At 42.1% G+C, this 22,263-nt stretch overlaps 4 protein-coding genes and 1 pseudogene across 4 annotated transcripts; all 5 read right to left on the reverse strand.

Annotated features, from left to right (window-relative positions):
- Nucleotides 1-234: 234 nt before the first annotated feature.
- LOC117061080 (olfactory receptor 5AR1-like) lies at nucleotides 235-1,173 on the reverse strand. Its single transcript, XM_033173762.1, has one exon. It carries the CDS (start codon nucleotides 1,171-1,173, stop codon nucleotides 235-237), a length of 939 nt encoding a protein of 312 aa, XP_033029653.1.
- Nucleotides 1,174-4,642: 3,469 nt separating this feature from the next.
- On the reverse strand, nucleotides 4,643-5,404 carry LOC117043437 (olfactory receptor 1013-like). The gene has a single exon (XM_033143131.1). The coding sequence runs from the start codon at nucleotides 5,402-5,404 to the stop codon at nucleotides 4,643-4,645; it is 762 nt and encodes a 253-aa protein (XP_032999022.1).
- A 7,470-nt stretch (nucleotides 5,405-12,874) lies between these two features.
- LOC117051858 (olfactory receptor 5AR1-like) lies at nucleotides 12,875-13,930 on the reverse strand. Its single transcript, XM_033158558.1, has one exon. It carries the CDS (start codon nucleotides 13,811-13,813, stop codon nucleotides 12,875-12,877), a length of 939 nt encoding a protein of 312 aa, XP_033014449.1. The 5' UTR covers nucleotides 13,814-13,930.
- Nucleotides 13,931-17,976: 4,046 nt separating this feature from the next.
- Nucleotides 17,977-19,032, reverse strand: LOC117051864 (olfactory receptor 5AR1-like). The gene has a single exon (XM_033158571.1). The coding sequence runs from the start codon at nucleotides 18,913-18,915 to the stop codon at nucleotides 17,977-17,979; it is 939 nt and encodes a 312-aa protein (XP_033014462.1). The 5' UTR covers nucleotides 18,916-19,032.
- Nucleotides 19,033-20,488: 1,456 nt separating this feature from the next.
- Nucleotides 20,489-21,693, reverse strand: LOC117043499 (annotated as a pseudogene).
- Nucleotides 21,694-22,263: the final 570 nt, after the last annotated feature.

Raw genomic sequence — 22,263 nt, forward strand, 5'->3', positions numbered from 1 at the left:
TCAGAGTCCACAAGAAGTTTCAGTCAACCTCATTCAGCACAAATGATTTTGAAATTGCAAATGACATTGCTCAGACAATAACTCTGTGGATGAACTTCATTTTCTGATTCTCTAGCTAGTAGGAAATTGATGATCAGCTATAAGGGAAAGGAAATGGTTCTGAAACCTACAAGTCAAGTTGCTATAGAACCAGTTCACACACAAACACACAAAATTCAGTAATAATATTGTATTTTAGTTTAAGACAGAATTCAGCTTCTTGTTAATGAGTTTCCTGAAAGCTTCCTTAACATCTTTATTCCTCAAGCTGTAGATCAGAGGATTGAGCATGGGGATCACTACTGTGTAGAACACAGAAGCCCATTTGTCTTGATCCAAGGCATAGACAGAAGTGGGCCGGAGATACATGAAAATCATAGTCCCATAAAATAAAGTTACCCCTGTGAAGTGGGACCCACAAGTGGATAAGGCTTTGAGACTCCCCGAGGGCATTCTCAGGACAGCTGCTAAAATGAAGATGTAAGAGAGAAGGATGATTGAGAGGGAGCTCATCTCAACAAAGCCACCAAATGCAAAAAGCAAAATCTCATTAATGTGGGTGTCAGAACAAGCGATTGCTAGCAGTGGAGGAACATCACAAAAGAAATGGTTGATGAGGTTGGAACTGCAGAACTGCAGGCTGAAGGTGGCTGTTGTGTGTATCATGGCATTTGTTGTGCCAGCAATGTATGATCCAAGTAGGAGCCGGATGCAGAGGGACTTGGACATGGCAGTGGAATAGAGCAATGGGTTGCAGATGGCCACAAAGCGGTCATAGGCCATCACTGCTAAAATGTAGCACTCGGCACTCACAAAGGCAGCAAAGAAGTAGAGCTGGGCAGTACATTCAGGGAAGGAGATGGTCCTGCTCTCAGATAACAAGTCAGACAGCATTCTGGGAGCAATGGCAGATGAGTAGCAGATGTCACAGAAGGACAGGTGCCAGAGGAAGAAGTACATAGGATTGTGAAGGTGGGAATCAAGTGAGATCAAGATGATCATGACCACGTTTCCTACAACATTGACCAGATAGATGATCAGGAATGCCACAAAGAATAAGACTTTCATACCTGGATCGTTTGAGATGCCCTGGAGAATGAACTCGGTGACAGTTGTACTGTTTTCATTCACCATTTTTAGGAAAAGATACAGTGGTCTGAAGACATGTAGGAAATGTGGATGGCAGGATTGTTTTGAATATTAATTAGTCTATGAGATGTCAAAGCTTGCTTGGGTCCCAGCTGCTGTGTGAGGCTGTGTCTTACCAAGGCTTCTTGTGGAGATTTTAGAAGATTCCGAGTTCCTGAGTGATCCTCCCCTTTGTCTTTCCTTTAAACCTTTCTACAGGTGGGAGAGATGAACTCTGAACTTTTTATCATTGTTTAAGTCAGCATCCTACTGATCCCTGTAAACTCCTGGATATCTATTTATTACTCATTGAGTTTCCTACCTCTGAAAAATGAAGTGATTATTACAGAGTAGCAAAGGTAGAGGCTGAGATCTCTGTCCTCAGAGGATTTCTGATCTCTGATTCCCTCATCAGGAGACATATCTATGCAGAGCTTTCAAGGGTATAGGCGTCCCATGCAATTTGCTTTCTCATTGTGCTCACTGTCATTTCCCCTCCCCTCCTGCACAGGAAAATATATGGCACCCATTTCTCTTGCTTTCTGGGAGGGTTTCCAACATGATGGGACTAATTGTGGTTCATCAGGGGCCCTAATTTTCCTTCCTGCACCTGACATCACCAATGCTCTCAAGGACTGGCAGGACTCTGAAGAGTGTGGAGTGGAGGCAGATGACCAGTGCAGTAATCCAGACAAGGGGACCATTGATTTAAGGGGCCTCCTCTGCAGGAGCCAGGGGAGATGGGAGAGTCAGGACAGAGTAGGATGGAGGAAGGCACACCAGATGGGGCAGCAGCGGAAGAGGCTGTTCACCTTCTGTGCCACTAGAAGTCTCAGGTTGCAGGAGCACAACCCATCAGGGAAGGACATATAACCTGGTGGAGGGGTGGAGTTTGCCTGTTGCTGCAACTGCTCCATAAGTCCCTGACTTATAGGTGCTGGCTCCCTGGGGCCCTGGGTGCCCGAGCACCCTCAGAAATCCACATGAAGGGTCCGGGCAACCACAAATTTCAGTGCTAGGGCTATGCTGGTGTGTGTGTGTGTGTGTGTGTGTGTGTATCTGGAGTCCTATGGGAACTGCTATAAGCGTTCCACTTGGCAATGAAGAGTTAACTACCAGATTTGTGCCTTCCTTATCTGAGACTGGCTGTGATGTCAGCTATGGAGCAGGTAAAAATGCAGCTTCCTGTTGAAAACAGAGTTTGCCGATGCTGCCAACCAGCAATAACTGCAGACCCCTGATCCCTTCCCAACATTTTTTGATTTCACAATAAGTTGGCAAAAGAAACAGGGTTTGATCGGCAGCACCTGCAAACTCCTGTGCCTTTGTGTGCATGGTTTAACTGATAAGTTCAGGTGGCAGAGGCTGGATGGCCAACCTCTGGCATGGGTGCTTTGGTTTAGATTCCTGGATTGCAAGGGGTTGGACTAGATGACCCTTGGGGGTACCTTCCAACTCTACAATTGAACGAGTCAATGAAGCCCTCATATTTCATGGGGTTTTGTTCTGGGGAGTGCACCAGAAGACAAAATTGCATCTGGTCAAAACACAATGGGTTCCATGGTGAGCTGGATTGCCTTAATACTGAGATGTTATAACACAGTTCTGGGACACAATATACAGATGGAGGAATGGGAAAAACTATGGAAGAAAGAGTTAAAATTTACAGCATGTGTGGTGATTAAAGTAAACTATATGAAAATGATGTATACATGGTATCTCGTACCTACGGGACCGCCTCTCCTGGTATGCCCCATGGAGGACTTCACGGTCCGCAAATAATAACATCTTGGAGGTCCCGAGCCTCAAGGAGATTAGTCTGGCCTTGACCAGGCCAAGACCTTTTCGGTCATGGCCCCGGCCTGGTGAAACGCTCTGTCACAAGAGACCAGGGCCCTGCAGGATTTGATATCTTTCCATGGGGCCTGCAGGACGGAGCTGTTCTGCCAGGCCTTTGGTTGGGGTTCAGTCTGCCTCTTTCTCCCCTTTCATAAGAACTTGCATGAAAGTGGCCTCCCAACTTTTTCTCACAGGCCCATATAAGTTCAGAACAAACAGTTGGGCCTGGTGAGCATTTAAGGTCCCCAACCCTAATCTGCTGGTTGCCATCTGACTGGATTTTATTCTAATCCTGATCTGATTTCAGGATGTATTTTCATTGATTGCTTGATTTTACGTTAATGTGTTATACATTTGATGTTAGCTGCTCTGAGCCTAGTTTTGGCCAGGGAGGGCAGGGTATATAAATTAAATTTGTTGTTGTTGTTGTTGTTGTTGTTGTTGTTGTTGTTGTTGTTGTTGTTGTTGTTGTTAAACTCCAGTTAAATAATCAAAAATTTACAAAACTAAAGAATATAAGTGTTGGAAATGTAAAACATCAGAAGGTACATTTTTTCATATGTGGTGGGATTGCAAAATTGTTAAGAAGTATTGGGAAATGATATATAATGAAATGAAGAAGATGTTTAAAATAACATTTGTCAAAAAACCAGAAGCTTTCCTATTAGGTATTACAGGAATGGAATTACCAAGATCACAAAATAACTTGTTTATATACGCAACCATGGCTGCATGAACATTATTAACACAACATTGGAAAGACGAAAGTGTCCCAGCTAAAGAAGATTGGCATGTTAAATTAACGGAATATGCTGAAATGGCAAAATTGACAATGAAATTAAAAGGAAGAGATGACAACGAATTTAAGGAAGAATGGAAGGACTTTATTGCGTATATACAGAAGCAATGTACAAAAGTTAATACATTTGCAGGGTTTTAAGAATACTTGTCTTTTATTATGAATGGATAATAAGTAATGCAAATGGTTAAAACTATATAATGGACATGCAGCAAATTGATATACAGTGGACGCTCGGGTTGTGAACGTGATCCGTGCGGGAGTCACATTTGCAACCCGCAATGCCGCATCTGCACATGCGCGGGTCGCAATTTGGTGCTTCTGCACATGCACAAACAGCAATTTAGCACTTTTGCACATGCGCGAGTGCCAAAACCCAGAAGCAACCCATTCTGGTACTTCTGGGTTTGGCTCGGTGCGCAACCCAAAAACATGAAACCTGAAGCAGCCGTAACCCGAGGTATGACTGTACAATGGAACCAAAGAAGGGAATTTTGTTTTAGTTTTTTATTGTTGTTTGTTTTGTTATTGTTATTGTTGGGAAATCAATAAAATGTTATAGGAAAAAGAGATGGTATAACACAGTTCTGAAGAGATTTGAAAAGCTAAGATGGAGGAGAGCATATTTATTGCTCACATTTATTCAGAAACAGATGCCTCCATTTGAGACTGACACATATTAAATTCATAGCTGTGGGACATGTGTCACTGAGAAGGGTTCCTCAAATGGGAGATATTGGGAAGGTATGACAATGATAGCATAGAAATGTGTGTTATAAAGCTAGTTTACATTATAAATACACTGGTCTACTATGTCATATTTAAAGTCTTCTTCATTTAGAAATCTGTCCTTCTTGTCATCAACTTCTTCACGGCCTTTTTCACATCCTTGTTCCTTAAGCTGTAAATCAGGGGGTTCAGCATGGGAAAGACTACTGTGTAGAATGTGGAAGCCCATTTGTCACGCTCCAAAGCATAGCTGGAACTTGGGCGTGAGTAAATGAAGAGGATGGAGCCATAGTATAAGGTGACAGCTGTCATGTGGGAAGCACATGTGGAGAAGGCTTTGCGCCTGCCATCAGTGGAGCGGATTCTCAAGATGGCTGCTAGGATAAAGGCATAAGAGGCAAGGATGAAGGCTGAGGGGGCAATGATGTTTAAAGTCAGGAGGACGTACAGCATGGTCTGGTAATTCTCAGTTACACCACAGGAAAGCTTCACCAGAGGAGCTACGTCACAGAAGAAGTCATCAATGACATTGCCATCACAGAAGCTCAATGTGAAGGTTTCACTAGTAAGGACAGTGGCATTGATGAACCCCCCTAGATATGAGAGGGCCACCAGTGCTGAGCACAGCTTACTGGACATGGTAGTGGCATATGACAGTGGCTTAGCAATGGCCACATAACGGTCATAGGCCATGGCTGCCAGAAGGTAGCATTCACTATAGGCAAGGGCAGCTGAGAAGAAGAATTGGGAGGCACAACCACCAAAGGAAATGCTCTTGTCTTCAGAGATGCAGTTCACCAAGATCTTTGGCGTATAGACGGAGGAATACCACAGATCCAGGAAGGAAAGGTTCCCAATGAAGAAATACATGGGCGTATGGAGGTGAGAGCTGCTGCAGATGAAAACAATGAGTGCAATGTTCCCGGCTAGACTAGCTATATAAATTATGAGAAACACCACAAACAGTATCAGTTGCAGTTTGGGATTTGTTGTGAATCCCAAAAGGATGAATTCAGTGACTGTGGTGTGATTTCCTCCTTCCATGAATCTTCCGTCAATCATTTGCTGAAAAAACTGAAAACACACAGGATACTTAACACTTGGAATGGCACCGTGGTGTCCTATTAAAGCTCATTTTCCTCAATATTTTCTGAATCAGAGAGCTCACAGGGGCAATTAAAAATGGGGAGGGAGGAGATTACTTGTTTAATGGGATTCTCACTAATACACACTTCAGAATTATTTTGGAATTATTTCTCACCTGGAACAAAGCTACGTTTTTACTAAGTCTATATATACTGTTTTGGCCTGAATATAAGCCACACCCGAATATAAGCCGGGCTTTTAGAATTCAAGGGGGGGGGGAGTAAAGAAAAGAAGATAATGTCCGAATATAAGCCGCTCCCTTAAAATTCTGCAGGCACTCATACCCATTCCATTTTACCAAGTGTCTGTTTCAGCAGCAATATCGTAAAGCCAATTTTTCTAAGGTCACAAATTTAAGCCACACTTTAACTTTTCACGGTCAGAATTTGGAAAAAGTGAGGCTTGTATTAAGGCCAATATGATAAAATACTATTTAATCTGACCAGAGTGGTGCATGCTCTAGCTATCTGTCGCTTGTATTACTGCAATGCACTCTATGTGGGGCTACCTTTGAAGGTGACCCGGAAACTACAACTAATCCAGAATGCGGCAGCTAGACAGGTGACTGGGAGTAACCGTCGGCACCACATAACAACGGTCTTGAAAGACCTACATTGGCTCCCAGTACGTTTCCGAGCACAATTCAAAGTGTTGGTGCTGACCTTTAAAGTCCTAAACGGCCTCGGTCCAGTATACCTGAAGGAGTGTCTCCACCCCCATCGTTCTGCCCGAACACTGAGGTCCAGGGCCAAGGGCCTTCTGGCGGTTCCCTCGCTGCGAGAAACCAAGTTACAGGGAACCAGGCAGAGGGCCTTCTCGGTAGTGGCACCAGCTCCGTGGAACGCCCTCCCACCAGATGTGAAAGAGAAACTACCAGACTTTTAGAAGACATCTGAAGGCAGCCCTGTTTAGGGAAGCTTTTAATGTTTAATAGATTATTGTATGTTAACATTCTGTTGAAAGCCACCCAGAGGGGCTGGGGAAACAAAGCCACATGGGCAGGGTATGTATGTATGTATGTATGTATGTATGTATGTATGTATAAATAAATAAATAAATAAATAAATAATTTTGTTTGTTTGTTTTTAATCTGACTTTGTTATTTTGCAAAAAAGTCTTTGAAGTATCTAGTGCAATGACTATGGCAGTTCAGACAATTGTGTTATAAATGTGCTCTAATTTCTGCACATCAGAAAATATCATTTAGAGTACAGAGAACTGACATAGGAAGATACATACTTCTGGCTCTCAGTTACACATTATGAGAGTTTGACCAGATTCATTGAACTAAATCTTTGTTCACATTAAACACATTGTTTTCATTATATATAGGAATATATTGCAATAGGATTGAGACAGGAACCCTCAAAACACTTGCTATGATGCAGGAATACGCTATGAAATTGTGTTGCACATGCAACTTCATTAATCAAACAGCACCAAAAGACTCAGCAATTAAATGTAAGAATAATAGTCCATTTGTGTGTTCCCTTTCAATTCCAAGCTTCAATCATTCCTGATGTCGTGATTTGTGAATTAACTTTATTTAAAGGTGATGGTCGTGAGCCATTAGCATGAAGCTAGAAGTGGATGTCATGTCTGCATTGTCGGCCTGACTTCTGTCCTACTGAGTCACTAGAGAGGAGAGGAAGTGCGGTGGCAGTGAGGTTTGCACAGTGCAAATGCACCCGTGAAGTCAATGTGGTGTTCTGCTGGCCCATTTCCAATGTACCAAGTCAGCACCATCACACCCCTTCCCTTCTCTATCCTGGTATGCTGCAGCAACTCATCTGGAAAGAGATCAGCAGGGCTGTGCAGCCTTGTGTATGTCTTCTGCAGACACCTGGTGGTTCCAGATGGCAATGTTCATCCCTTGCCACATCAAGACACACATGACCAGTTCAAAGAAGGCTTGAACACCATCCTTGTCTTTGCATCATCATCATCATCATCATCATCATCAGAAGCTGCATAAGTGAAAAACCTACATGCTGATCTCCCTTGATGTATTTGGCCAATCGTATTTGAGGCGACATGGAAGTTCAGTCTATGCTCTTTCCTCCATGGTGACTCATGCTTAGCTGCAAATCACCACCTAATGCTGCAGCCAAGACAAGCATGTGAGAACAAGATAGAGAACGGGGCGGGGGGGCCTCTGTTGTTGTTGTTGAACCCTTTTCTAAACTAATCCTTTAATCAGATGTAGTTTTAAAAAATATATCTAGAGGTTTTCTGCTGTTATTCTGCAATCATGGTCATCATAATCATTCTGGCACCAAAATTATGAAACCCTTTGAACTCACCAAGCCTGATTTCCTTACCTTATCAAGCCCATCCAATGAGAGACCCCTTCTTGTTATTTCCAGGCTCTGCAAAGCTTTCCAAACTAGGATAAATAAAAATTGAACAAAGTTGCAGGAAAACTGGGAGCCAAATTTAGGTGTACTGGTTTATGCTCACATGGTTTTCTGTCGCTGGCCACTGATGGCCAATTAATGATAGAGAATGTCATTTTTCTCTTAGCGATAAGTTTAAAGGGTCTTCTGGTAGCACCATATGGAAGAACTGCAAGGTTATGGAAAGTGTCTCTGTTCTGATGCTGAGCTCTGGAACCAAGAGCTCTAGGGTCTATGCACCCTTTTCCTTGTTATACTAGAAAATCAATAGGTATCGTTAAAGTTTTACTTTGAATATTTCAGGGGGAAGATGGCATTTTTAATTTCCTCAGATGAAGCAGATCTCAGTGTTCTTCTGTTCCATCACATCAAACAGTCCTGATTAGAAAGAGCAGGTGGATATTTATCCAGAAGGTTCTGATTCTCTCTTCCACCCTCCCCCCGCCAGTGGTGCTATCAGTGGGACTGCATTTCAGAGCTCTGGTGCAATTAAAGGTTTGCATTTGGTTTCTGTTGCTCTCAGGTGGGTTGCTATATGATTATGCATGTTTACTCACTAAATTCTTTGTAGAAGGAATAAGTGTTGGGAACATATTCCCTAGAGTTCAATATCTTGTATGTCCACAGTCCACAGTCACCTATCCATCAGAATTCCATATTATCTATGAGCTTCAATGGATATTCATGAGTTTTATATTTTCAGCTGAAATATGCACTTTCCTTTTTTGGGGTCAAATTAATTACCTACACTTTGCACACACGCACGAAGGCAATATTTAGCTCACAACTTCTTGAGATTATTTGCACATACCAGCCCCTATGCACTTTGCTGATCTTAGCTCTTTAGTTCATTCTCCAAATCTCTCTAGTGGGCATTTCTTTCTCTGGATGCCTTCAGATATTTTATTTATTTATTTATTTATACCCCACCCATTGGAAAAGCTTGAGGAGAAAAAGAAGACAGGGAGAGAGGGAACACCAGGATTATTTAGGTGGAGCATCAGAATAGCTAGTCCAGACTAGAGGAGATGTTTTTGTTACTTCAGTCATCACCATTGTCTTGTAACTAACTGTAAAGATTGGCTGCTTCATAAGATCACAAACCTATTTAATTAATTAAAGTAGTTTTTACAAACCTCATTTACTGCAGTTCTAATTACTGAAGTCCTAAAGCTCTTGCTCCTGCATTCAGATTCACTATCCTTGTTCTTGTCCAGGGTCCTGATCTTACTCCACTATAAAATTAGACCAGGCAGTCCAGGGCCTTCCTCATATCATCCTGTTTGAAGCACAGTCTCTACTCAGTGACAGAGACAACTATGGATTAGGAAAAATGTTTACTTGGCCTTTTTGTCATCATTTTCAACAAAACATTTTTCTTCCTTAAAAAAAACTCTTGGCTTTATATAATATTTCATTGATTCCCAAAGTTTCTTGACTGGTTTGTAAGAAACAGCTCAGAAGTTCTGTTTTCTGCCTTAAAATATTTCCCCTCAACTTTCTGAATTCTTTAAAAAATTAACCCTGTCTTCTACTGATTCCATCATCACCGAAGCTTCTTGACCTTATTAAAGGGAGCTGGAAGGACAAATCCTAAAATCAAAAGATTAGACAGCACGTTGCTTGCAGTGTAAGAATTTTACATTGTTGTTGTAGGCATATCTTCAGCTAGATGAAAAGACTTTTGGTATGGAATGAAACAAGTAGTAGAGAACAGTTTAATTAATCTATTTTTTCTTTAATATCGATGGTACCTTACATTCCTGCTCATCCTCAGTTGACCTCCATGCATTTGATGTAATGTCTAAAAGTATAGTTATTATATACACAATTTGTGGGTTCTCAACTTTTGACCTCAAAAGCTTCACACGTACTGTATATACTTGAGTATAAGCCGACCCGAATATAAGCCGAGACACCTAATTTTACCACAAAATGGGAAACTTTATTGACTTGAGTATAAGCCGAGGGTGGGAAATGCCAACAGCGGTAAAGGCGGAGGAAGGAGCCGCCTGAAATGAGATTAGACAAATTAATATATAACGTATTTGCACCATTGCGGCCCCACAAAACAGTGGATGCATGATTTTTTGGTGCATGCTGTACCCACAGACATGCTGTGTGATCTGATGGTGAATTTGGGGTGACCCAATGCAAAAATCTTGAGGATCCATGTGGATCCGGGCTTTGTAACCATGTTCCTGCACCATTGCGGCCCCACGAAAAAGTGGCTCCGATGCCCTTGCGAGAGAGGCAGGCGGTAGTGGTGGGATCAGCAACCCCAAATGGGCTGCTCCTCCCCCTGCCGCTGCCCGCCTCACTCAAGTATAAGCCGAGGGTGGCTTTTTCAGCACAAAAATGTGCTGAAAAACTTGGCTTATACTCGAGTATATACGGTATCTATTATACCCTTTCTTTGAATATTATTGAAGAGCAAAATTGCAGGCACCATTATTACTTAGATACCTGAAACTGATGAAAAGGAGACTCAGATTTGGCAGAATACTTATAATCTCGTACCTCAAGTCAAGTATAACTTCACTCAGCAGGCATAAAACCTAATTGCAGACTATTTGTAGCACAGCAGAGCATAGCTACAAGGGGGGTAGAATCCAGTTGAGTCATGTGATTTGGTTGACTGTGCAAATCAGTTGTTACTTTTCATATACCAGTGTAGGAAATTAAAATACTCTCTTCCATGGGGAAATAGATAAAATTATGTAATCTATTATTAACTGTATGAATATCCTTTCCTATAAATTTCAAGGCAGAGGTCAGATGGCAGAGGCTGGATGGCCAACCTTTGGCATGGGTGTTTTAGTTTAGATTCCTAGATTGCAAGGGGTTGGACTAGATGACCCTTGGGTGGACCTTCCAACTCTACAATTCAATGAAGCCCTCATCTTTCATGGGGTTTTGTTCCAGGGAGTGTACCAAAAGACAAAATTGCATCTGGTCAAAACACAATGGGTTCAATGGTGAGCTGGGTTGCCTGTATCCTGAGATGTTATAACACAGTTCTGAAGAGATTTGAAAAGCTAAGATGGAAGAGAACATACTTATTGCTCACATTTATTCAGAAACAGATGCCTCCATTTGAGACTGACATATATCAAATTCATAGCTGTGGGTCATGTGTAGTTGAGAAGGGGAAAATTGAGTAGCCTACTTAATACAGTTCCTCAAATGGGAGATATTGGGAAGGTATGAGAATGATAGCACACAAAACCAGCTTACATTATTATTTCTGGTCTGCTGTGTCATATTTAAAGTCTTCTTCAATTAGAAATCAGTCCTTCTTGTCATCAACTTCTTCACAGCCTTTTTCACATCCTTGTTCCTTAAGCTGTCATGTGGGAAGCACATGTGGAGAAGGGTTTGCGCCTGCCATCAGTGGAGTGGATTCTCAAGATGGCTACTAGGATAAAGGTGTAAGAGGCAAGGATGAAGGCTGAAGGGGCAATGATGTTTTTAGAGATCAGAAAATATCCTTTAGAGTACAGAGAACTAACTTACAGAGAACTAATACATGCTTCTGGACCTGTCAATTACATATTGTGAGAGTTTGGTCAGAGTTACATATTGTGAGAGTTTGGTCAGACTGACGGCAATTATTCCATGTTCATATTAACTATTATTGCACATTATTGTACATTTTATATATGTATGTCTTACAATAATAGTGAGACAGGAACCCTGAAAACCCCTGTTAGTATGCAAGGATACAGTGTGACATATTGGTGCAGATCTCACTTGCTTAGTCAAACAGCACCAAAGGACTTAGTAAATATACTTAAGAATATTAGTCCTTCTGCATCTGCATTATATTACATAAAACTCAGTGCTTCAATCATGATAAGGGAGATTGGTGTCCCACTTAATTTCAGATGACAAGAAGTGTTAGTTAACTTTATTTAAAAGTGATGGTTATGAGTTAATAACATAAAAGCAGGCATATGGTGACACTGACCCTGTTCACCAGACCACTGTATAAGTGAGTCACTGCAGCATACTGGGACCGAGAAGGGAAGGGGTGCTGTGGCAGTGACGTTGGTACAGTGCAAATGCACTGGTGGAACCAGTCTGGTGCTCCTGCTGGCACCTTTGCACCACACCTATCTCACAACCATCACAACCCCCCTCCTCTCTATCCCAGTGTGCTGCAGCAATTTGTGTGGATGGATATGGTGTGAGCTGTGGAGCCTCATCATGGCTTCTGCATACACAACCAATGGTTCCAGAAGGAGATGTTCTTTGGCAGCCACACCAAAAGACACACCTGATCAGTTCAAAGAAGGCTTGAATGCAATCCAGATGTTATGTATGCTAGGAGGTGCTGTATTTGAATGTAATGCTTTTTGGACCCTTGAGCTCCTGTGCTTTTCATGGTGCAATACTCCAAGGGGAATTTCTTCTTTTAGTCTTGTCTTGTAGAAATAAAGGGATACTTCCTACTGATATCTTCCTTATATCCCAACACAACACTTCCCATCTCTCCCATTGAGGTGGTCTGATGGAATGCCTGATTTCAGGTGACCCCTCACACTTGTTAAATTGCAGAGTCCACAAGAAGTTTCAGTCAACCTCATTCAGCACAAATGATTTTGAAATTGCAAATGACATTGCTCAATGAATGTAAGACAATAACTGTGGCTGAACTTCATTTTCTGATTCTCTAGCTATTAGGAAATTGATGATCAGCTATAAGTGAAAGGAAATAGTTCTGAAACCTATAAATCAAGTTCCTATAGAACCAGTTCATGCACGCACGAACAAAATTCAGTAACAATATTGTATTTTAGTTTAAGACAGAATTCAGCTTCTGGTTAATGAGTTTTCTGAAAGCTTTCTTAACATCTTTGTTCCTCAGGCTGTAGATCAGAGGATTGAGCATGGGGATCACTACTGTGTAGAACACAGAAGCCCATTTGTCTTGATCCAAGGCATAGACAGAAGTGGGCCGGAGATACATGAAAATCACAGTCCCATAAAATAAAGTTACCCCTGTGAAGTGGGACCCACAGGTGGAGAAGGCTTTGAGCCTCCCCGAGGGCATTCTCAGGACAGCTGCTAAAATGAAGATGTAAGAGAGAAGGATGATTGAGAGGGAGCTCATCTCAACAAAGCCAGCAAATACAAAAAGCAAAATCTCATTAATGTGGGTGTCAGAACAAGCGATTGCTAGCAGTGGAGGAACATCACAGAAGAAATGGTTGATGAGGTTGGAACTGCAGAACTGGAGGCTGAAGGTGGCTGTTGTGTGCATTATGGCATTAGTTGTGCCAGCAATGTATGATCCAAGTAGGAGCCGGATGCAGAGGGACTTGGACATGGCAGTGGAATAGAGCAATGGGTTGCAGATGGCCACAAAGCGGTCATAGGCCATCACTGCTAAAATGTAGCACTCGGCACTCACAAAGGCAGCAAAGAAGTAGAACTGGGCAGTACATTCAGGGAAGGAGATGGTCCTGCTCTCAGATATCAAGTCAGACAGCATTCTGGGAGCAATGGCAGATGAGTAGCAGATGTCACAGAAGGACAGGTGCCAGAGGAAGAAGTACATAGGATTGTGAAGGTGGGAATCAAGTGAGATCAAGATGATCATGCCCACGTTTCCTACAACATTGACCAGATAGATGATCAGGAATACCACAAAGAATAAGACTTTCATACCTGGATCATTTGAGATGCCCTGGAGAATGAACTCGGTGACAGTGGTACTGTTTTCATTCACCATTTTTAGGAAAAGATACAGTGGTCTGAAGAAATGTAGGAAATGTGGATGGCAGGGTTGTTTTAAATATTAATTAGTCTATGAGATGTCAAAGTTTGCTTGGGTCCCAGCTGCTCTGTGAGGCTGTGTCTTACCAAGGCTTCTTGTGGAGATTTTAGAAGATTCAGAGTTCCTGAGTGATGCTCCCCTTTGTCTTTTCCTTAAACCTTTCTACAGGTGGGAGAGATGAATTCCAAAGTTTTGATCATTGGTTAAGTCAGCATCCTACTGATCCCTGTAAACTCCTGGATATCTATTTATTACTCATTGAGTTTCCTACCTCTGAAAAATGAAGTGATTATTACAGAGTAGGAAAGGTAGAGGCTGAGATCTCTGTCCCCAGAGGATTTCTGATCTCTGATTCCCTCATCAGGAGACATATCTTTTCAGAGCTTTCAAGGGTATAGGCATCCCATGCAATTTGCTTTCTCATTGTGCTCACTGTCATTTCCCCTCCCCTCCTGCACAGGAAAATATATGGCACCCATTTCTCTTGCTTTCTGGGAGGGTTTCCAACATGATGGGACTAATTGTGGTTCATCAGGGGCCCTAATTTTCCTTCCTGCACCTGACATCACCAATGCTCTCAAGGACTGGCAGGACTCTGAAGAGTGTGGAGTGGAGGCAGATGACCAGTGCAGTAATCCAGACAAGGGGACCATTGATTTAAGTGGCCTCCCCTGCAGGAGCCAGGGGAGATGGGAGAGTCAGGACAGAGTAGGATGGAGGAAGGCACACCAGATGGGGCAGCAGCAGAAGAGGCTGTTCACCAGGGAAGGACATATAAACTGGTGGAGGGGTAGAGTTTCCTTGTTGTTGCAACTGCTCCATAAGTCCCTGACTTATAGGTGCTGCCCCCCCCCGAGGCCCTGGGTGCCTGAGCACCCACAGAAATCCTCATGAAGGGTCTAGGCAACCACAAATTTCAGTGCTAGGGCCATGCTGGCACTACTGCCCAGACCTGTAGCTGCCTAGAGGGTAGAGGTGTGTGTGTGTGTGTGTGTGTGTGTGTGTGTGTGTGGAGTCCTGTGGGAACTGCTGTAAGCATTCCACTTGGCAATGAAGAGTTAACTACCAGATTTGTGCCTTCCTTATCTGAGAATGGCCATGATGTCAGCTATGGGCAGGTAAAAATGGAGCTTCCTGTTGAAAACAGAGTTTGCTGATGCTGCCAACTAGCAATAACTGCAGACACCTGATCCCTTTCCAACATTTTTTGATTTCACAACACATTGGCAAAAGAAACAGGGTTTGTAGATATCAACAACGAATTGATCGTCAGCACCTGCAAACTCCTGTGCCTTTGTGTGCATGGTTTAACTGATAAGTTCAGGTGTGAGAGATCCATTGTTTGATCTCCATTCCAGTGAGCATGCCCTCCCTAGCATCAAAAAGGCCCTGTCACAGACCAGAACGAGCCAGGAAGCCCCTGGTAGTGGCCCTACCAAGAAGGCCTCACCTGCTGATTGTAGGGTCTAAAATGGTTGGTAATAGTGGAGGAAGGTGCTCTTTTAGGGATTTTGGTACCAAGTCACTTAGGGCTTTATAGGCTTCATCATACATGTCAAACATACCTTCTCATACATACTCCAGTGGAACAGTTGCCCCATGCAATGAATTGTTTTATGTAATGGGGATGGGGAATCTGTGGCCCCCTGGATGTTATTGGACTACAACTCCCATTTTCCCTGCGCATTGATCATGCTGGATGTAATTACTGCTTCTTCAGCACTGATGTAATAGCCACCAACACCCAGAACAAATAACCCTTTGCAATAACAGAGGCCAGTTTTATCATATACTTTCGAATTTATTATCATTGTTCTATGAAACAGGAAACATACAATTTTTAAAAGAAATTGTTATATTTATATTTATTTTCGACTTCCGGTGTGAGCGCCGTTCTGAGCAGTCGGGAGCTGTCTCGGCTCCGAGACAGCTCCGGTACCATCGGGGATTGGAGCTACCGCAACCGCGCTGCGGGCTCCATTAAACCACGGGAAGAGCGTCCCTCGGTCCTGGGTTTCTATCGGGTGCCAGGAGTCCTTCCCTGCTCTCAAGCAACCCTTGTAAAAGGGAGGCTTGAGCGAGCGGGGCTCTGGGATGGCACTGAAGAAGCCACCTCTAACCGAAGGCACGAAGCAACGGGATCTGCCGGATTTTGAGCGCTCCGCTTTCCCTCAATTTGGATCCAAAACAAGGACTCTGTAAGTACGGAGCTTAATTTGAAACTAAAAGGCTGAAATTTGGCTTACAGAGAGAGATTTAAAATGAGGAAGTCTGTGTCTCTCTGACAGCGGCAAGATCAAAGTAATGTCAATGGAGGTGGAGCCACTTAAGACTTGCTTTAAAGTTTATTGCTGATTTTGTATACCTTAGAAAACCCTGTTTGGGGGGTAAGATTGAGAGCTTGACTGATTTCTTCTTGCGGATTACAAAGTAAAAGCGACACCGTTAACCCTCTGGCCAAGGAGTCTGGGCAGTCGGGAAATGGTGGCTGTAGACCAGCTGGCGCAGCTGGAAAAATACTGAGACCCTATCTCTTCCTGCCTACTCAAATCCCACGGTCTCCTTAGACTCAACAATGACACCAACCCAGGAAAGACTTTTGTTTGAATTACAATTACTACAACAGAATGTTATAGAAAAGTTCACCCAGATTGGAGCTACTTTGAAAAACTGTTCTATATATCCACTTGACAGAAAGGATGAAAAGAATGCGGATCCAGTGGAATCTTTTGAAGAGGAATATACACAAGCTGGTAAACAAGAAAGGCTACCCTAGCATGAGAGGCGGGGAGCTTGCAGTGTGGACAGAACAATGAACTTCTGGGGTGGCAGCCCAGAGGTTCGAGAACAACAAACATGGAAATTGAAACAAGAAGTTGAGAGTGGAGGAAAGAAACTTTGTGATAAATTTATTGCAACTACTTATCAAGAAGATTGCTACATTCTGGAGAAAAAGAAGCCACATCTGAAGGAAAGAACAGAAGGAAAAGAAGTAAAATTGAACATGAAGGAAATAATAGAAGAAGGAGAAACTGGACTGGTGGAATGTTGGGGGGGGGAGACTGGTGGGGGATGGGAAAGGTAAAGGGAAGGGTGACGATGGACAGGAGAGGGGTGGGGTAAAGTATGAATTATTGGGGAATGAAAGGCTGACCAGGTACTCCGACACCAGAGGGAAAACGGATTATGATAATGGAAGGATATTTAGGTACTTGTTAAATGTGTTGTTTTATTATATATTTGAAATTGGAATCAGAAGAAATATAGGCCACAGCATAACAAAGTTAAGTGAAGAGAGGATAAAAGATGTTGAGATGTGTAATTTGATGTATTATTTGATAAAAATAAGATAATAGATTTGAGATATGTTAATGAGAATAAGATTTAAGGTTTAAGATGTACTGATTATAATTATAAGATTAAGATTAGATGTAAGAAAGTAGATTTTAAAATGTTACAAAGTTACTAAAGAAGATTTTGAAATGAACGCAAGAGAAAGGATGTGAGGAAGTCCCAAGCTCAGGATTAGAAAGAAGATAAGGATGAGGAATTAATTCTTTTGTTTGTGTGTATTTTGTGTAGTTTGTGTAGTGTGTGTATTTTGTGTATTTTTTATTCTGAAAATCCAATAAATTCTTATTAAAAATATATTTATATTTATTTTCAAATTACATTATAACATCTCAACTAAATAACCGCGGAATGAACTTTGTTATGCTCATAGACGTTCTATATGAGAGCAATATATTGATCTAGGATATACACAAGTGGCTAATATTGCAATCCTATGCAACATTCCCCATCTCTCCCATTGAGGTGGTCTGAAGGAATGCCTGCTTTCAGTTGACCCCTCACACTTGTTAAATTGCAGAGTCCACAAGAAGTTTCAGTCAACCTCATTCAGCACAAATGATTTTGAAATTGCAAATGACATTGCTCAATGAATGTCAGACAATAACTCTGTGGTTGAACTCCTTCGTTTTCTGATTCTCTAGTTAGTAGTAAATTGATGATCAGCTATAAGGGAAACCTAGAAGTCAAGTTCCTATAGAACCAGTACACACTCACACACACACACACACACACACACAAAATAAATTCAGTAATAATATTGCATTTTAGTTTAAGACAGAATTCAGCTTCTGGTTAATGAGTTTTCTGAAAGCTTCATTAACATCTTTGTTCCTCAGGCTGTAGATCAGAGGATTGAGCATGGGGATCACTACTGAGTAGAACACAGAAGCCCATTTGTCTTGATCCAAGGCATAGACAGAAGTGGGCCGGAGATACATGAAAATCACAGTCCCATAAAATAAAGTTACCCCTGTGAAGTGGGACCCACAGGTGGAGAAGGCTTTGAGCCTCCCCGAGGGCATTCTTAGGACAGCTGCTAAAATGAAGATGTAAGAGAGAAGGATGATTGAGAGGGAGCTCATCTCAACAAAGCCAGCAAAGGCAAAAAGCAAAATCTCATTAATGTGGGTGTCAGAACAAGCGATTGCCAGCAGTGGAGGGACATCACAGAAGAAATGGTTGACGAGGTTGGAACTGCAGAACTGCAGGCTGAAGGTGGCTGTTGTGTGTATTATGGCATTAGTTGTGCCAGCAATGTATGATCCAAGTAGGAGCCGGATGCAGAGGGACTTGGACATGGCAGTGGAATAGAGCAATGGGTTGCAGATGGCCACATAGCGGTCATAGGCCATCACTGCTAAAATGTAGCACTCGGCATCCACAAAGGCAGCAAAGAAGTAGAACTGGGCAGTACATTCAGGGAAGGAGATGGTCCTGCTCTCAGATAACAAGTCAGACAGCATTCTGGGAGCAATGGCAGATGAGTAGCAGATGTCACAGAAGGACAGGTGCCAGAGGAAGAAGTACATAGGATTGTGAAGGTGGGAATCAAGTGAGATCAAGATGATCATGCCCACGTTTCCTACAACATTGACCAGATAGATGATCAGGAATACCACAAAGAATAAGACTTTCATACCTGGATCATTTGAGATGCCCTGGAGAATGAACTCGGTGACAGTGGTACTGTTTTCATTCACCATTTTTAGGAAAAGATACAGTGGTCTGAAGAAATGTAGGAAATGTGGATGGCAGGGTTGTTTTAAATATTAATTAGTCTATGAGATGTCAAAGTTTGCTTGGGTCCCAGCTGCTCTGTGAGGCTGTGTCTTACCAAGGCTTCTTGTGGAGATTTTAGAAGATTCAGAGTTCCTGAGTGATGCTCCCCTTTGTCTTTTCCTTAAACCTTTCTACAGGTGGGAGAGATGAACTCTGAAGTTTTGATCATTGGTTAAGTCAGCATCCTACTGATCCCTGTAAACTCCTGGATGGTCTATTTATTACTCATTGAGTTTCCTACCTCTGAAAAATGAAGTGATTATTACAGAGTAGGAAAGGCAGAGGCCGAGAGCTCTGTCCCCAGAGGATTTCTGATCTCTGATTCCCTCATCAGGAGACATATCTTTGCAGAGCTTTCAAGGGTATAGGCATCCCATGCAATTTGCTTTCTCAATGTGTTCACTGTCATTTCCCCTCCCCTCCTGCACTGGAAAATATGTGGCACCCATTTCTCTTGCAGGAAAAATACAATTTTAAAAGAAATTGTTATATTTATTTTCAATTTACATTATAACATCTCAACTCTGTCCCCAGAGGATTTCTGATCTCTGATTCCCTCATCAGGAGACATATCTTTGCAGAGCTTTCAAGGGTATGGGCATCCCATGCAATTTACTTTCTCATTGTGCTCACTGTCATTTCCCCTCCCCTCCTGCACTGGAAAATATGTGGCACCCATTTCTCTTGCAGGAAAAATACAATTTTAAAAGAAATTGTTATATTTATATTTATTTTCAAATTACATTATAACATCTCAACTAAATACCTAAGGTATGAACTTTGTTATGCTCATAGATATTCTATATGAGAGCAATATATTGATCTGGGATATACACAAGTGGCTAATATGCAGCATGGCTTATCAGAAGTAAGTCTTATTGAGTTAAATGCAGAGATAAGGGAGTAACTCAGTTCAGTAAACATCTTAATGAGAAACTGCCTCTAATTTTTTCTTCCAGAAGCAATATGCAGCCATAAAGGCAGCGATCCTTTGAAATGGGCACTTCTCTGAATTTGTGATGCAGTTTTCCAACTAAATTATGTGTAAAAATGCATTGTATTTGGGGAAATGGGCACTAAAGTGCTGATGAATTTTTGTGAGGACTTAAGTGCAGAACTGAACCTATGTTTGGAAAACTGAAAAACTGTGGGACATTTAAAATGACAGATATATACATCCTTAGTTAAATGAGATGCCCCGGTAAGTGGGTATAGGATGGCAGCATGGGGTTCAGATACTTTATCAGGGAAAACGATCTAAAATGATTGTTATCTGCAGCAATAGTCAGCTTCAAAATGGGCAGAGGGAAAACAGGAAGAATTAGTCCAACATGAATGAGTCTTAAGAGAATGAAAAATAGTGTCTCACAAATAATGCATTATACAAATGAGGTTCTGAGGACACATCTACATAAGAACACATGACAAAAGATCTTACTAATGATTAATAATGCTAAGCTACTAGAAACAAAACAGCATGCTTCCAGTTATATTCATTCATGCTGCCCTCCATTTCATTGCCAGTTTCTTCAGAGCATGTTTTACATCCTTGTTCCTGGGGCTGCAGATGAGGGGATTAAGCATAGGGATCACTACTGTGTAGAAAACAGAGACCACTTTGTCCCTCTCCAAAGCATAGCTGGAGCTGGGCCGTGAGTAGATGAAGAGGATGGAGCCATAGTACAAAGTAACTGCTATCAGATGAGAGGCACATGTGGAGAAGGCTTTCAGTCTCCCTTCAGTAGAGCGGATCCTCAAGATGGCAGCCAAAATGAAGGCATAGGAGGCAAGGATAAGTGCAGAGGGTGTAATTACATTAGAAGCCAAAATGAAGTACAACACAGACTAATAGCTCTTGGGCACATTGCAGGATAGCTTCACCAATGGAGGTAAGTCACAGAAGAAGTCATCAATGACGTTGCCATCACAGAAGCTCAACATGAAGGTTTCACTAGTGATTAAGGTAGAATTGACGAACCCACCTAGATAGGAGAGGGCCACCAGTGCTGTGCACAGCTTTCTGGACAGGGCAGTGGCATACAACAATGGCTTGGCTATGGCCACATAACGGTCATAGGCCATGGCTGCCAAAAGGTAGCACTCGCTATAGGCAAGGGCAGCTGTTGTTTTACATTTCCAACACTTATTTTCTTTAGTTTTGTACATTTTTGCTAATTTAACCAGAGAATAATAATAATAATAATAATAATAATAATAATAATAATAATAATAATAATAATAATTTATACCCCTCACTCCCTGGCCAGAACCGAGCTCAGAGTGGCTAACAAATGTATAACACATTAGCGTATAATCAGGCAATCAATTAAAATCCATCCTAAAATCAGATCAGGATCAGAATAAAATCCAGTCAGATGGCAACCTGTAGATTAGGGTTGGGCCCAACTGTTTGTTCTGAACTTATATGAACTTATATAATAAACTTAAGAATATTAGTCCTTCTGTATCTGCATTATATTACATGAAACTCAATGCTTCAATCATGATAAGGGAGACTGGTGTCCCTCTTAATTTCAGATGACAAGAACTGTTAGTTAACTTTATTTAAAAGTGATGGTTATGAGTTAATAACATAAAAGCAGGCATATGGTGACACTGACCCTGTTCACCAGACCTCTGTCTGAGTGAGTCACTGCAGCATACTGAGACCGAGAAGGGAAGGGGTGCTGTGGCAGTGACATTGGTACAGTGAAAATGCACTGATGGAACCAGTGTGGTGCTCCTGCTGGCACCTTTGAACCACACCTATCTCACAACCATCACAACCCTCCTCCTCTCTATCCCAGTGTGCTGCAGCAATTTGTGTGGATGGAGATGGTGTGAGCTGTGGAGCCTCATCATGGCTTCTGCATACACAACCAATGGTCCCAGCAGGAGATGTTCTTTGGCAGCCACACCAAAAGACAAACCTGATCAGTTCAAAGAAGGCTTGAATGCAATCCAGATGTTATGTATGCTAGGAGGTGCTGTATTTTAATGTAATGCTTTTTGGACCCTTGAGCTCCTGTGATTTTCATGGTGAAATACTCAAAGGGGGATTTCTTCTTTTAGTCTCGTCTTGTAGAAATAAAGGGATACTTCCTTCTGATATCTTCCTTATATCCCAACACAACATCCCCCATCTCTCCCATTGAGGTGGTCTGATGGAATGCCTGCTTTCAGGTGACCCCTCACACTTGTTAAATTTCAGAGTCCACAAGAAGTTTCAGTCAACCTCATCCAGCACAAATGATTTTGAAATTTCAAATGAC

This window comes from Lacerta agilis, chromosome 1 (assembly GCF_009819535.1).
Source record: "Lacerta agilis isolate rLacAgi1 chromosome 1, rLacAgi1.pri, whole genome shotgun sequence".
Classification (NCBI taxonomy): domain Eukaryota; kingdom Metazoa; phylum Chordata; class Lepidosauria; order Squamata; family Lacertidae; genus Lacerta; species Lacerta agilis.

Bases quoted from the DNA above. Each gene is read 5' to 3' on its own strand.
- LOC117061080 (XM_033173762.1), bottom strand. From the start codon at position 1,173: ATGGTGAATGAAAACAGTACAACTGTCACCGAGTTCATTCTCCAGGGC.
- LOC117043437 (XM_033143131.1), bottom strand. From the start codon at position 5,404: ATGTATTTCTTCATTGGGAACCTTTCCTTCCTGGATCTGTGGTATTCC.
- LOC117051858 (XM_033158558.1), bottom strand. From the start codon at position 13,813: ATGGTGAATGAAAACAGTACCACTGTCACCGAGTTCATTCTCCAGGGC.
- LOC117051864 (XM_033158571.1), bottom strand. From the start codon at position 18,915: ATGGTGAATGAAAACAGTACCACTGTCACCGAGTTCATTCTCCAGGGC.